Here is a 16,726-nt window from a genome sequence, read left to right on the forward strand (position 1 = left end):
AATGGCTGGCTGAGAAAGCTGTAACACTGTTCAATTCACAGTGCAGGTGAAGGGAAATCTGCAGCACACAGCAAGCAGGGCTTTTTCCACCTTTCCTGAAATGGAAGTTTCCATCAGGTCCCAGTAATGCCACCACGAAGGCTCCTGAGCTTACAGCTTACTCTGCTGAGTGAGAACAGCAGAGTACTCTGGACTATTTGCATCGGGTTTTCTTCAGCTAATTTCTTTCCTCTCATGCTTATGAGATCACTCCCAGCAGCTCAGAAATGTCTAATGAAAAGAGAAGTAGTGTATCTGATCCCAGTCACGCTGTTCTAAGGGAATTAATCGCTGTCGTCATTACCTTAAACACTTCCATTCAGAGTGGGTTTTATGAAGAGCTCAAGAAAAGTAAATGCTGTTTCAAATAGGTAACTCTATATATTAAATCAAATAAATGAATGACAAAGTGCTGGCAATTTTTTGGCTGTAATCCTGTTATTGCTTAGAGCCATTTCTAATGCAAATGAAGAATGATGTAGCAGAGCTATTTAGCAATTTTCTTTGATGGGCAATGCTGACTGCTGGGAAGTGGCAGGAAAGCAACTGCTCGAATATGGAGTGCTCCAACATGTCTTGTAATATTCCTTCCCAAAATCTAATGATCACCCCTCCCTCCTGCAAAGTGCTATCTTTGGACAAGGCCCTGCTGAGCAATACAAGCCTGTCTTTGCACAGAGGCCAAGACACAAGAGCTGGGTGTAGTCATACAGGATTTCAGGAAACATGCAATTTCTAGTGAATTCTTTCAAGAGATTCCACTTCTGTCTGCCTATAAGTAAGAATACACAACTGTGCCTTCTGAATTATGGGGTAGCACGTGGGGGACAGTTTGGGAACCCTGACTGAAGGATATCTTCATAGCTCTGCCACAGCCCTGCAGGATGATACCTGTGTGCAACTTGACAAATGACTCCCTGCACGAGTTTTACAATCAGGAAAACTGGGAAATTAAAGCTGGTTTAACGTCCTGCAGTGCTTTAAGGTGTGTGGATGGTATGCATTACGAAATGCTAAATAATATTAATGAAATCTAGCCAGTGAAAGAACACTGATTTCAATCTTGGAAAGATGAGCTTGTCCCTCTATTTAATAAAACATTACATAGGGCCAGTAGGAGGTTGTCATTAAATAAGAGCATACATACAAAATGTGGTAAATTATACGTCTACTGTAAATTCAAGCACAGAAAACTTTATTTCAGAGACTGCAAACTATCTGGACAATGTGAAATCGTGCATAAACATCAGCTTAAAAACGTAATGGCATGTTCTATCTTCAGGATATATATATGGGGAATGAATAAGCCACATCTAACCTCAATTTCTTGGGCTTCTTTGGTGTCTGTGCCTCACAAATGTGACATGTGGCACTGACTGGAAACCCCAAGCCACCAAGATGCAACACTGCTGGCTGCAGCCCAAGTTCCAGATGTTCAGACCCAATAACACAACATCAGAAGGGGCAAAGTGCTACAGAGAGGCAGCAAGAGAGAAAGACCAGGCTCCCCCCATCTGCATTAACCATCCCCAACATGGAGAAGAGCCAGCAGTGTCACAGAGTGTGACACTCAGAGGGACCCAAAGGTACCTTCCCTAGCCCTTGGAACACGTTGTTGCTACACACTTAGGGGGAGGAAAGCCATTTGTGCTGCTGTGCCCTAGGAAAAAGTGAGACATTCTGAAGGGAAAAAAGACCCCCACAACATCAATAAAACCACTAGGATAACAGGTCTGGAAAACTGGGCAGATCTTACTGAAGAAAATGGCCAGGGTTAAAAAAAACCAACCAACCAAAAAAAAAAAAACAACTCAGAAAGATGTTTTCCAGTCAGACTGACCAGGTTTGAAGGATGCTAAGCAGCATTTTTGCAGCAGTATTTCACTACATTTTTGCTCAGACCTTTCCATCTGAAGAATGACTTTGGAAATGGAGAAGCAGGGCTTGCTGAGATCCATATGTTGTGCTGAGAAGAGATGTAACTCTAAGCATTTTCCACAAGACTGGGCAGGGCAATCTGTCCTCAAAGGGCATATTTACAGGAAATCATCAAAGATAAATTTGTGGTTTCCATGTTCCTGATTGGGGCAGATGATTGCCATTGCAGGTCCTCAGATTTCCTGCTGTTTTCAATACTTTGCACTTTAAACTGTCTTACAACTGACTTTGGTCTTTTTTTTTTTATTTATTTATTAAAAAACACTTCCACCCATTTAACTAGTTGATGCTTTCGCAGTGCTTTGAAGTTGTAAAGTACTGCAAATTTAGAAACTGTTCTTAATAATCGTTCGGACAAATGGATCCAGAAAATTGCATATTGATGGAAGGAGTTTATGTTCTCTGCAGTCAAATATTTCCTCACTCGTTTCATGCAAAATTGCTTGGCCAAACAGATTTTCCCAAGGCTCTCTCAATAATGAATGTAACTTTCTTTTGTTTCTGGCTCTTCTCCGAACCCATCAGGAAAGGCTAAAGCATAATGACATAGGTCTGTTGCCTCCTGTAACCCCCTGGGACTGTTTTCTCTAATGTGATTGTTTGAAAATCAGCAGTTTTCTGCCAGGAAATAAAATAAGCCATTTTCCTTCCAAGTGACGCTGAAAAAATCTGAACGCCACGGAGCCTGCTCACTCATGCAACATTAATTTTTAAAAGAATCAATTTTGTAATCTTTCAATTATGGTTTATTATAATGATAATAATCACTGTGAAATAAGGGTTTTTTTTTTTTCCGCTGCTAGTGCTGGTGGCTGTCATCAAACCACTTTCAGCGATGCTGAAAACACCTGGACTAATAAACCAGGCATTATTTATTTATACTTTAGTTTTACTTATTTAGAAATGTATTAAACATCAATTCCCCTAGCAGCCGTGATGTTCCAAAAACTAAAAGCAAATATATCATATCTGTAGCACATAAAGACCTAAAAATCACTGCCAGGCTTGTTACCTTGTACTGTTATAACTGAAAAAGGGCCTACAAAAAACACAGAACAAACCACATGGGCCTTGCTCATTGCTGACACAGGAAGTGTGAACACCTCTTCGTGCTGAAAGTCCAGAGAAAGGCTGCTCTGGCCCCAGTGGGCAGGCACAAACCTCATCCCTTTGCTTTTCACTTCGAGATCAGGCTGTGCTGGGTGGGTGGCACACCCGAGCGCTGACATGAAGCTCATATATTCACATATATATATATAAAAATCACCTGTATCAGCCTCAAGCCTTGATCAGTGCCCACATATCCACAGCTACATACTTGTGTGGAGGAGAACACGCATTGTTCATACAGCAGGTCACGCCAGGGCTTAGCACTTAACAGCAGGAGCACAGTGGGTTGGTGTTATGCTCACATTTTACAATAAAAAGCGTACAGAAAAATCACTTGGTTTCTGATCAAAATCTGAGCTCCCTGCTGTTTTAATTCCTGTAACCAACAATCATCAATAAATAATCACGCGCAGCTTCTACGTCCCACTGTGGTATTTTGTTTTCGTTTCAAGAACTGGATGTACTGAGTTGAGATCTGCAACTCCAGACCAGGCTTTCAGGTGTTTTTTCAGGTGCTCCAGGATTCAAGTGAATGAGGAAGCACAAGGGCAAGGGCACAGAGGGGAGAGCTGTTCCTCATCAGATAACTTGCAGGTTTGTGAGCTGTTCTAAAAGACGTTGTGCCAAAAACAGGACGTGTTGGAGGCAATATATTTCACAATGAAAGGACAAAAGGCTGAAAGAAGAAAGTTATAAAGATGACATAGTCACAGTGAGGCAGGAAATAAAGGAGGAAAAAATATCCAAAAATATCAGCAAAAAAACGTCAGAGAAGGAAAAAAAAAATATTCGAAGGAAAGCAAGAAACATGTCAAATGCAAACAAGTATCCCATGAGAAAGAGTGTGGCCAGCAGGTTGAGAAAGGGGATCCTCCCCCTCTATTTGGCCCTAGCAAGGCCACATCCAGTGTCCAGTTCTGGGCTCCTCAGCACAAGAGAGACAAGGAACTACTGGAGAGGGCTCACAAAGATGGTGAGGGATCTGGAGCACTTATGAGGAGAGTCTGTGGGAGCTGGACCAGTTTAGTCTGGAGAAAAGAAGACTGAGAGGGGATCTCATTAATGCATATAAATATCTCAAAGGTGGGTGTCAAGAGGATGGTGCCAGGCTCTTTTCAGTGGTGCCCAGGGTCAGGACAAGGAGCAAGGGCCATAAACTAAAACACAGAAAGTTTCACCTCAGCATGAGTGGAAGAACTTCTGTACATCAGGGGTGGCAGAGCACTGGAACAGCTGCCCAGGGAGGGTGTGGAGTCTCCCTCTCTGGAGACCTTCAAAACCCACCCAGATGAGTTCCTGTGTCACCTGCTGGCAGGGAGGTTGGACTGGATGATCCCCAGTGGTCCCTTCCAAACCTAACAATCCTGTGGCTCTGTGATTAAAGAGGAGCACAGACAAGGAAGAGTTCGTGACCAAAGCACGGTGACAACATGACAGCCTGTGATTTGAGTTAGCTAATCCAAATGGGAGAGTCTGAGATGCCTATCAGTAAGAGAAGGCAAAAAAGTAGAAATGCTTCAAGAATTGCTTGGGGCCAGGCCTCAAGACTCACAGACAGCCTTTGTACTGAGCTTTTCTGGCACCTAAACAGAGACTCAGATGGTAACCCAGCCGTGAATAAACCTAAAACGTACACTGTGGCTCAAAAATTCAACCCATCACTTAACGTCACCGGGACAGAAAATCAAACCCTGCCTTTGCAAATACTCAAGACCTCTCACCTCAAAGGAGACAATTCTGTAGCTGGATGCACCAACCAACTCAGCTGGCCTCCAGCTTCACTCTCTTCTTTAGCACTCCCACGCCCTGAGCCTGGAGATGCCTCAGCCTTCCCATCGGCCACAGGCAGGGTCAGCTGGGAATGTGGTAGGAAGGTGGAAATCCACAATCTCCTCCCCTTGAGAGGAAAAGCTGCTCTTGCCTGCTTGGTGAGGAGCCTGCCATGGACTTCTGGCAGTGGTGAGGCTGTATCTGTGGTTCTCCTCACCACCCTGACCTCCCAGTCTGGAGAATAACCTGGGTGTACAGGAATAGGACACTGGGCAGTGGAGGAATGGCAGAAGGCCAAGTCATTCCTTCCTTCCTTCCTTCCTTCATTGAATAAAGAAGTCAAGTAACTTGTTTCTGAAATGCAGGCAATTAACATAAACTAATTAAATACCACACTATTAGACCGAAGACATTTTCTACTGATACCATTTGGTATAATACCTAGAAAAATCAATGCAGTCACATTTTTAATGCCTAATTCATTCACAACTGCTTAATTCATATCTCTTAATTCTGTTTTGGAGTGAAACGGATTAGATTATATAATTCCCACTTCCAAGAGTTTGACATTTAAAGGTAACATTCAACCAAATCATTACGTTTAGAAAATATGCGAAGTATTAAGAACTGGAGGACAATCTTACTGGATCTTTAGGGATCAGTGTAGTCTGATCTGGATATAAAAACACCAAAATGTCTTAATTCTAATTAGTGTTTCTGCCATTAAGATAATTTGTGAGCTCTACCTATGCATTCATGAACAAAACATTTTTAACTTAGAGCTCATATATCCCACCATACAAAATGAGACGTTTCTCTATCCACGTCAAAGCACTGATTTTCTGTTTGTTCTTGCATGTTCCACCTCTGGATACAGCAGAAAGGGAATTTTCTCCTGTGCCTGACAATGCTGCTAGCTTGTAGACAATACCAACACAAAATTGCCACAGATGATAGATAATGTATACATCTGACATCTCTCATTCCCCTAAAGAGACACAGTATTCTACTGACTGACTCAGTGTCAAGCTGCCTTCCTTTTTCTAACACTCCAAACCTGAGAAACCGAAATTTATTTTAAAATTTTTGTTCAATGCAGCTGTCTTGCAAGTTTGACTTGCTCTGATAACTTCATTTCGGCAGTGTTCTTTGCCAAGACTATATGTACCATTTGATAAAAAAGAACTTGTAACCATTGGTTTTAGAACAGTCATATTTTGAAGCACACAGAGCGTGGATACAAACTTTACTGGAGCATGTCAATCTATAATTCTGTGCAAAATGTTCTCTGTACAGGAATTGCAAGACGGTTGTAAAATTTAGGTAGATATGACCTTCCCTTTTCATTAGCTATTAACTTTATTCCAAGATAAACTAAAGCATAATGAGTCTTTTCATTATCATGTAATTATTATTGTAATGGTTACATTACAAGCAACAGAATACTATACATACTTTCACCTCTCATATTAGTGGGCAATTATTTTGCAACTTTATATTATAATCTACCCACAAAGACCGATGTATTAATGCCACCATTTTTGTATAATGATGACCATGGTTTTGAAATCAGTATGGCAGCCTCAGGGAAAAATGTAAAGCAAAAATGAAGAAAATATGTATAATATATGCCACTCTCAGTCTTGGTACACAGACAGAAAAAAGCTTGGAAGGAAAACTGGAATAAGCCTTCCTTCAATATATCACCTTCAAGTACCATCCTAAACCATATCTGGAAATAGTGCCTGAAATACTCCATTTCCCACTAATAAACTCTGAACTGGCCTTAGTTACTCATCCATTCATCACCTGCCTTCTAACCAAGCACACTAGTGTGGCTTGGCAGGAAGTGATTAGACAGATCTAAGCAGTACATAAAGCTTGAGGATATCCTGGGGACATCCTATATAAAGTTAAATGAAGTTTCATATCCACAAGGCACTCCTTGAGCAAGGCTCAAAATACCCCTAGGAGTGAGAAGGCCCTGGGATGTCATTGCAAGTGAGAATCCCTGGCACAGTCTGTACAGTGAAGCTGAAATCCAGCTCTGTCAAACACTGTGCTTTCTTGGCAGAGGAGGTGAAGGCAATTTAAGACCATGAAATAAGCCCCGAGGAGTTAAGGACCACTGCTTATTTCCAAATACAAAACATATTTCAGCAGTGTCATCACTCATAGAAAATCAGAGTAGCACAGAGAAACAGAGCAAAAACCCACAGCCACCAAGCTCAGGCAAAGACACAATTCTCCCTTGATAAAATAAAAAGCTACACGTGACAAACACCAATCACTTTCCTTAATGGACTAGAGGAAGGAGAGGAAAGAATGCTAAAAGGGATGGACATAGAGTAGGAAAACAAATAACACCTGAAATAATTGAAACTAAAACTCTTCTTTTAGAGGAATACAGCTTTGCAGATACTCTTCAGAGTATTTTCTTTCCCTAATATTTTGGTTGACTGTAAAATTTCAAGAGATCCCTGCTAATTTTATGTAGAAGGAAATATTAGAATATTATCATGTTTGGCTGACAACAGCTTATAGACCAGTATAAATTTGTTCTATTTTGCAGTTCCAGACCATTCCACCCCAAAATTAGGCTGTATGAGACTGAAATGCCTTATGGTGAACATACAGCACTCAAAAAGCCCTATGGGCATGAATTCCTGCACAGCAATAGCTTCTGCTTTCCCCCAGCGTTCTTTTCTCAGGGAAGGCAAGTTGTAAAAAGGGGATGAATATTCTCTGCCTCACAAAGGCCTTTTGAGGCTTAAGGGATAACTGCAATGTTTTCAGAAATACTCTCATGGAAAATGTTTGGAACACTCTTTGGAGACAGGAGAACTAGCAACTCTAATGAATTTTCTTCACAAAAAATTCTGAAACGACATATGGAGAGCAAACTGAACACAGAGCACATATTTCTGACATTTATCTTTGTTTTTATTGTTAAGATAAAAGCATGCTGTTTGTTTCTCAGAATTTCATCTGCTATCTCTTTCTTTCCTTTCTCTGACTTAATCTACACTAGTGACATCCTCTGCAGCAATTTTCAAATCTTTGCAGCAAATTCTGTGCCTTGAATGTTTTAATGAGTCATGCTAGGGAGTTTATGCCTTCCTTTTTGTAATCAGTAGGACTAGAGCGGAGAGGATATGCGTGCTGGGACGACTTACTTTTGAAAATTAAAATGGAGAAAAAGAAGTTCTCCAAAGTTCAGGACGGGGTACCAACAACAAACTTGCAAAGAGGAAATATGAGCAGTAAGAAACCTTTTCTTCTTTTGCAATTTGCATGTTTACTGAATACTAACTGCTCAGGTTCTAAGATGAGTGGTGTCTCTGGTTCACAGTCCCAACTGCACTGAATGCTACCACAGTCAGGAACTGCTTACAAAGTCTTGAAAATAAAACATCTGAATCTTTGAGCACCTGCATAAAAAAGCATTCCCCTTCACACACAGACTAAGCCCCACCGCTGGTAATGTCTGAGATGTCACACAAACTGTTTGAAGATATAAGTTTCAAGATCCATAATAAATCCCCACTGCTATAGTTACGTTTTTCCCGACTGTTATAACTTCCTTCAAAGACGTGTGCCATAAATCCATGTGCACACACACATAAATATATACATATATATATTTAAATATTTGTAAAGTTTCACTGTTCTGAAATTGCAGCCTTAATTCTTTATGTGGGATACGTGATAACAGAAATAAACCAAAGTACAACATCTGCTTTTTTTTCATAGGGGTAAAAATACAGATCGAAGATGTGCACAAGCAAGCACCTACAGGGATTTCCAAATTAACTCAATGAGACAAAAAGTTCACTGTTTTCCCCCAGTTTTCCTCCCATCTATGTCTGTGAGGTCTCACATAGGCTTGATAAATGGAAAATTAAATTTTCCTTGCTGAATTTGTTTATCAATCTTTCTACAGTTTAAGGCAAAATACTCCAACATCAATTCAGGATAAACTTTTTCTACTTTCAAACAATTTTTTTTTTACTGTGTTGCCTATTTGTAAAAAGCCTTGAGGAGACAAGTATCATGCAGTGAGATAGTCAAGACTAATTCTCATACACCTTCTCCTATAAAAGTATTTTCTCACAAGTTTGACTAACTAGCAGGAGGACAAACGTACAGAAACTCATCTCTACCTGAAGCAAGAAATCACTGTAGTGTTTTGTTCCCTAAAGTCCCCTAAAGTTGCTAACCTCACTTGAGCAGCAACTCTACATCACAAACCTCCCGGTGCATCTAATGCAGTTTGAGTGTAGTACTGTCTTTTGCTAAACACTGTAAATACAGTTCAGTGCACTTTTGGGAGCTTCCATTAGAAACCCCACAGTTACCAGTAACCAACAGGGATCATACTAAAGCAGTAGTAACACTACATTTATTTTCTAATCTATTTAATATATCTCACAAAAGCACTGCTGTATCACAACTGGTAATAAGTATAAACTCCGATCGTAATCACTCTGTGTTCTTCAAGGCAACTCTTTCAGCTGGCAGCAAGGTTGAGTTAAAAAAAATTAGATTGATTTCTTGATTTTTTTTTAAAACTAGTTCTATTCTTTTAAAAATTTAAGCTCCTTTAGGAGAATCAAGGTCTATTTTACACACCGTGATCTGAAAAATCAAAAATGTTGCACTATGGAAGATGATCCAGTAAAGGTTTTACAAACACTAAAGGCTTCATTCAAAACCTGTGCTTCTGCTAATTTTTCCCTCCAAGACTTTTTGCCTTTGCAACCATAAAATATCTTCACCAGAAGCAGCAGAACTGGAAGTGCTGCGATACCCAGCGGTGCACGGGAGTCACTAAGGTACATCACCCTTTCAAAAGGTGTATGTTCATGGATGTGAGGAAATTCCAAGCAGAATCCCATCTCTATGTACAGTCCCAGTGCTCCTTCTGAGGGACATCAGCCATGCTCTCAATCATAAAAGCTGCAGAATGCTTAGAGGACGGGATGAAAAAGCTGTGCACGTAATTGGGACTGTACCAAACGTCGTATAAAGATTTAACACGTGGCTTTGTCAGGAGCAGAAAAACACATCCAAAGGCACTTAAAGAATACATGATAGATGAAAAGCAATAGATGTTGGATAAAGTCAAAGAACATGTGAAAATGCACAATGACAGAGTGGGTCCTGATTATGTATCTCTTGTCTTAAATCATTAAGTAAAAAGAAATAATTCTATGGCTAAAGTCAGCAACCACCACAGAATCAATAGGTCTCTAAGCCCACAGCAATCTATATGCAGCCACAGTTTTATTACAAAATAATAGCTAATATTGATATTTTTTAATAAAGTTTCACTTTACTATGTAATTAGTGTAATGTAGGAGGAGCTGTATTTCTCAACAGAAGTGCTGTGCTTTGTGCAGCATTTGCTGGCACGTTAATAAAGAACGGACTTCTTCTATTGAGTTCCATCTGCCTAATAGAGAAAAATGTTCATCTTAATTAGGAAAATCTTCATAAAGAATATAAATGCAGTTACTAATGGGCTGCAGGGAATAAATGTAGGACACTCAGGAACAACTGGTGTCTTATCAGGAAATGGAAGAGTGAATATAAACCCCAGAAGGGTTGTTGGTCGGCTGGTGATTGACCACAAACAGCAATAGATGTTGGGCTTTTAAGTGTTTTATAATGAAAAATCTATTTATTTCATTAAGGTTTCACACGTTAGACCCTTGTTTTTTCAGGTAATAAAGCAGTCTGTGACAATGAAACTATTTAAATCCTCCATGAATTAAGATGGACAAATCCATTAGCATTTTTTGAAGGAATTGCTTTATAAAAAGAAAGAATGGAAGTGCCAAGCAATGGTTCAAGAAAAATCCATTGTCAAGTACTTGAAAAATGGTCCCTATATCAAACAAATATTTTTGGATTTGCTGTGATGCTCAAGGGGAGTTGAGAATATATTGCTGACCTTATTGGTGCAGCAGTAGATATCACATCATCACGATAAAGACAATAGCAAAATGTAAATTACAATTAGTTTTTGTCCTTAAAAATGTTTCAACAGGCATTATACATTTCCTCTGTCAGTCTGAATCAGTTTTTTCCTAATTTCTTTCCAAGAGTTCTGTCATTTAAAAACAATGATATTCCCTAACTCTTTCACTTATCTTCCAGAAATTCAATTTTTTTTTTTTTTTTTTTTTTGGAAAAAGCACATTATTACAAATAATGATGGGACGCACTTCCCAAGTGCCAAAATCTAACTCTGAGCCAGGCTCAGTGTCAACGTTCACAGCTTCCCAATTAAAAACTGCTTTCTGCAAATTTTAACTAACACTAGCCAAGATTTTATATTTCCTCTGAATAGTTTTGATAGGGAAACCAATATGTATAAGTAAGCAAGTGTAAAAGTGAAAATAGCACTATCATAACATTTCATCCAAGCCAACAACCAGAAATGTGGCATTAAACTCTGATGTTCTGGACACTGACAGCTTTACTACCTCAATTCACAGAGAATATCACCAAACAATAGAAGTTGCAGCTACTTGAGCCTCAGAGAATGTAATTTCATTTATTCATTTTACTGACATTTTTACTAGACTATAGCTGCTTCATGTAGATTAGTCAGGCACATGAAAAACCACATATTAGCTAAGGTGAAACTGAGATGACTGCCGTTGTCTAACAGTGTCAATCCAAACTTTAGATGAATATAATTTGCTAGCTCTAAATGGCAGAGATAAAATATAGATCTCATATATCACCAAAGTAATAAATAATTAGTGAGCAGAACTGAGTAAAATAGCAGGTTTGTGCACACCCCCAAAGTTTGAATCTTGATGCAGAAGTCAGCGATCAGAGTGATCCATCTTTCTGCCTTGAATGATAAAACAGCTTCCTCACAACCTAACACAACCCAGCACCATCTGGCATGAACAGAGGAAACGAAGAACAACCTGAAGAGAAGCACAAAAGCAATTTAATTTCCCCAGAATTGTCCATGATATTTACAAAAGTCTTTCAGAAGCAGCCATTTGACTGCAAATGTGGCTCAGGGAACCTGCCTCCTGCAGACGGGTGTGTGTAGCAAATAATCTCAAAAAAACCCCATTGCTAAATTGAACTGAATTGTTTGGGTATGGGATGGGTGCTGTCAGAGTTAATCTACCCCACTGGCTGGGTTTCAGAACATTATCTCACACCCCCTAACAGGAATTTTTAGGAGCTCAGAACACATCTCCTCAGCAGAGCTCAGCAGGCTCCTTTTTGGTAGAGTGACTATGAACGCCAAGCTGAGCTGTGCTTTGAGCAGTATCAGCACGCTCGTTTTTGGGGCTGGTTTTTTGGGGGCTCAGTGTCCGACACGTGCAGGGGGGGCAGGAGTGGTCTGATCACACCTTCAGCCCCGAGAGGGGACGTGGAGCTGAGCCACCAGAGGCACCGCCCGGAGATGCAGCGCTGAGTGGTCAGCCCGAGGTGTTTGTAGTATTAACACAAATGGAATCTGCAGTCCAGACAACGTTACACTGCTTCACTGATATGAGCACAGATTTATTTTAGCACTCCTGTTTGAAAGTGACTTTTAACACAGACTGTTTTCTAAATGATCCTTAAAAGAAACTCCTTTCTTTCTCATCACCTTCACCTAAGGCAATAACATCCAGTAGCATTGATCTATTTGCTGCTAGTTTTCATTAATTTTACCCTCCCTAAGGGTGGTGCAGCTTTGGTGCCAGCTAATTAAAACCTATTTAGGGATGCTCAGTGCACTTTATCAGACCAGAATTAGCTTTGCTGCTTTAATGAAGACTACAGTTTTCTCTGTTATTACCAATTAAATGTTATTATAGCATATTGAATTATATTTGTAATGCATGGCAAAGATATAGATGGCTTTAGAACCACTTATCTGGATTGAGGTACATACAAAGGTGCCACATTTAGGAATTATCTAATATTTCTTTAAATCCTTTCACTTGAGTCGATATGTATAATACAACAAAACATTTGTGAAGAACTGGAAGAAGCTGCCAGCTTTATGCTCCCTCTAGGGAAGTACCAAGTAAAATGCATTAATGAAAAAAATTTGAAAGTCTGGTAATGAATATTATTTATGTACAACAATTATTCAAAGTGGATGAACATTCACCACCTTGAACTCAAATGCTTCCCTAACGAGGACTCTCAGAAAGAACAGGTGTCCCCCAGATTCCTCACGTGCATGCAAGGTTAACTATCCAGCGTGGATAGCCCATATCAGAGGGTATTTTGTACTGCTGGAGAATTAAAAAAAAATGCTCCGTGACAAAATACACAACCCTGTTTGTTGGAAGTTATTTAGAGGCAATTCTTGTTTTTTCCGTCCATCAGCAATAAACCATTTGTCAGTACCAAAGCTGTGGGTTTTGAACCTGCACCCAGTGAAGTCAGGGATAAACCTCCCTTTGCAGGACCAGAGCTTTCCTGCAGTAGAGAAGTGACTTGCAGCACATACCTGCTGGCTGCTTCTCACAACACCCTTTTAAAACTTCAGCACCACAAGGATGAAACTGCTGAGAAGTCCCACTCATTACCTAATTGTACTTCCAAGAGTAGAAACAGAAAGCTCATTAAAAGCTCGACAGACTAGAAATCTGTTGCTATCTTGCTATGCATTAGTACTACACACTGTACACAAAGACAGTATTTTAGGATTAAGCTAAAATAGATGAGGTTTCAATCCACTCAGTACATTTTAAAATATAACTTGAAATTGGCTTCCTTCCAGAATTTTTGGTGGGAACACGCTGAAACAGACCTCTGTTCAATCTAATATTCCAAACAAAGGTTGGTGTTTCTCTGAGGGGCCAAAGGAGTATTTGGCTGATGAACCTGAGTTTGCCTCAGCATCATAATAGCCTGGCACAACACACGAAACTATTTTCATCACCCACAAATCTCTTGTGTTCTCCGTTTACTGCTGCCACAAATGCCACATCTGTCTAACAACCTCACGACCCTCCCTAGAAACAGCAGACAGGTCCTGCAAATTGAAGATGTTACAGAAAATGAAACAGTTTCCAAACCAAGCTCCCCGATTAGTGGAGAACTGCGGGATGTTTTCTTGAGACGCAGAAGGTGTCGGCTGGTGACACACCAATCATTTCCCTCGTTTCTGGCTGACAAGAGCATTAAATGATGTTAAAGACACCACTAAGCATTTGATGTGGAAAAGCAGGACTAAAAAAATGAAAGCTGCAGTAGACACGTGGATCTTATCCGATTGCCAGTGTGAGAACTGGTGGGTTTTTCACAGCGTCAAAGGGATGCACACGCAATGTGATGTGGGCCAGGAGGCAGGCTCATAAATATTTACTGCTGTTCACAAGGTGAAACTTAAGGAGAAAGAACATGGGCCACTTTGACTTCAGGCTGCTTAAGAACTTTGTTATAAGCACTGGGAGAAGCGAAGTTCAATCTGCTTTTGACATGAAAAGAAGAAGCATTTGTATTGTGTTAATTGCGTAACTATAAAGCTCGGGATGTGTTAATTTGTTGGAGAGGAATGGATTAGGCTGCAGATGAGGACACTTTGACATTGAATGATGAGATTTTTTCAAAGGAAAAATTGGAGATTTTTGTCAAGGTCTGGTCTCACAATAAGGATTTTGATAAAGTATTGTAAAGTCGCTGTGACCTGGCTGACTCATAAATATAAACAAATTTATTTTTAGCATTGCAGTAATGCACCCATGATCATATTTATCTTGATTAATATGTAAACAGGATGACTTGGATTATTAAAGGTCAATTTTGAAGAATGGATCCTGTGTATTTTCTCTATTAGCCTCTTCATCAGTTTGTTCAATTACACTAAAGAAGCCATGATAACCTTGACAACTTTATGACGTATATGAGCTCCCTTTGACTCCAGAATCACAGCAGCAACATGTGCACATGGTGAACAAGCTGAGGGGCAAGCTCTCCCCTACGTTTCAAAGTTTAAAAGATAGGAAAAATCAACTGTAACCAAATTTTGACAGTTTAATAACAAAGTGAAACCAGTCAGAGAGAACAAGCTCTTCCACTTTAAAAGCTGTCAGAAGTTCAGGTTGCCTTTAACTGTTTGTGAATATCTGTATTTTTAATTTGGTCAGAACAGCTATAGTCCTTCACAACCTCAAATTCCTGATGTGCAAATTCAAAAATTAATATTAAGACACAGCAGCGATCTGGAAACTCCTTCCTAGTTAACTCCAGTGAGTCTGTGTGACAGGTGTTCTTCCATGCCAAAACACAGATGATCTGAATTTTTGTAGCTCAGTTGCAAATTCCTGCCCTTTGTGGTCTTAATTCCACAAATCCAATTTCTACCTTGACCATGCCAGCCAGTACAGTGGCTCTCACACTTCCATCTCTCACAGCCTCCACTCGAGCAGCATAAACACAAATTCTCGGATATAGAAAATAGAATTCTAGTATAATTCTGGTAAAAACCTAAATCTATTACGGTATCACTGATAATCCATTTTCACCAAGACAGAGAAACAGTGCATAACCCTGAGGTCAGTGTTTGAAGAAAAGCTACAGCGAATCTCAGCTGAGAAGAAAATACAATATCCAGAATTATCCCAAGGCTGTGTATTTGGAAATGTTGTTTGTGTAGGATTATCCTCTTCAAATAAAATGTCAACTTAATCAATAGTAAATTGAGCTGAAAACAACACACAGCTTTGAAAACGTTTCAGGAAGATATCCAATATTTTTGGGACTCAAGCCAACAGAAATGGAACGAACAGAAGGTAGCGTAGGTGGGGTAAATGGGGCCTAGCTGCCGCCTCATCAAGCGCTTATAACAGTCAAAACCATATAACAATCCATTAAAAATGTATCTGGGGGCCCACTCAGTAGCCAGCATCCAGCACGGCCTTCTCTCACGCATCTTTTGTCAGACAGTGTAATTGTTCTTCACGTTCAGGACTTACCGGTCTTTTCCCGTCTCCCTCTTGAACACCGCGTCGCAGTAACTCATGCGCTTTTCCGTTGTCACGTAGATTTTGGCACTGGGGTAGCTGTCGACGGCTTTCCTCAGCATGTTGTACACGATGCCGTTCCCGTCCTTCCTCATGTTCCGGAAAGGTCCCCAGATCACGTAGACGGTGCTGTTGGTTTCTCTGAAAAAGTACTCGGGATTCTTGAGCAGCAGAGGCACGCTGGTGTGAGAGACCACCCTCACGGTCGTCCTTTTCCCGACATCTTCCTCGTAGCCCTTCGTGGGAGCGTTGTTCATCCTCCATATGCAGGAGGACTTGTCTATCTCGGTCCCCACCTTCTGGCCAGCCATCTGCCCCGAGTTGGAAACAACGGCACAGAGGTCACAGTCAAGCTGTAGGGGCTGCAAGACAGGAAGGAAAAAAAAATATGTGGCAAGCCCTTCTCTGTAAAACGTGAGGACTGAAAATTCAGTGAATAGAAAGGCAGGTACAGTGCAGCAAATCGACAGCAATGCTTCTCTTTGAAAAAAAATCCAAACCCATGATCCCCATGCGTTAGAGCTGCTAGAAAATTCGACCACCACAAAGCTCGGAACGGAAACCCTTTCAGTGAAATAGGCAGATCCAATCTTTGCCTTTGTTCTCCACCTTGAAAAGTCAACTATACAAATAATCATTCCTTGTTTCCTCTAAATGTTACTCTTTCCACTAAAAAAACCCAAGGAAATAAAGAAGCAGCAGAAAACAATACTTAGGTAAGTGTCTCATCTTTTAACAAGTTGGTGTCAACAACAGGGAAAAAATGACTGAAAAAGCAATGCTGCAAATTTAACTACACATTGACTGTGTTTCTGTGCCTGAATGAATAGTTCCAACACTTGTGACAGAAGTCAAAAGATTTAGAT

General features: G+C 40.2%; 1 protein-coding gene across 2 annotated transcripts in view; it reads right to left on the bottom strand.

The window, feature by feature from the left end:
- Nucleotides 1-16,726, bottom strand: part of ST6GALNAC3 (ST6 N-acetylgalactosaminide alpha-2,6-sialyltransferase 3) — a 207,781-nt gene that overhangs the window by 55,488 nt on the left and 135,567 nt on the right. For both annotated transcript variants that reach the window (XM_027900671.1, XM_027900672.1), the window contains exon 3: nucleotides 15,813-16,222. In XM_027900671.1, the coding sequence (XP_027756472.1) occupies nucleotides 15,813-16,222 (410 nt within the window). The remainder of the gene's footprint in view (nucleotides 1-15,812; nucleotides 16,223-16,726) is intronic.

This window comes from Empidonax traillii, unplaced genomic scaffold (assembly GCF_003031625.1).
Source record: "Empidonax traillii isolate 1590-97213 ecotype Southwest subspecies unplaced genomic scaffold, ASM303162v1 scaffold745:size721762, whole genome shotgun sequence".
In the NCBI taxonomy this organism is placed as follows: domain Eukaryota; kingdom Metazoa; phylum Chordata; class Aves; order Passeriformes; family Tyrannidae; genus Empidonax; species Empidonax traillii.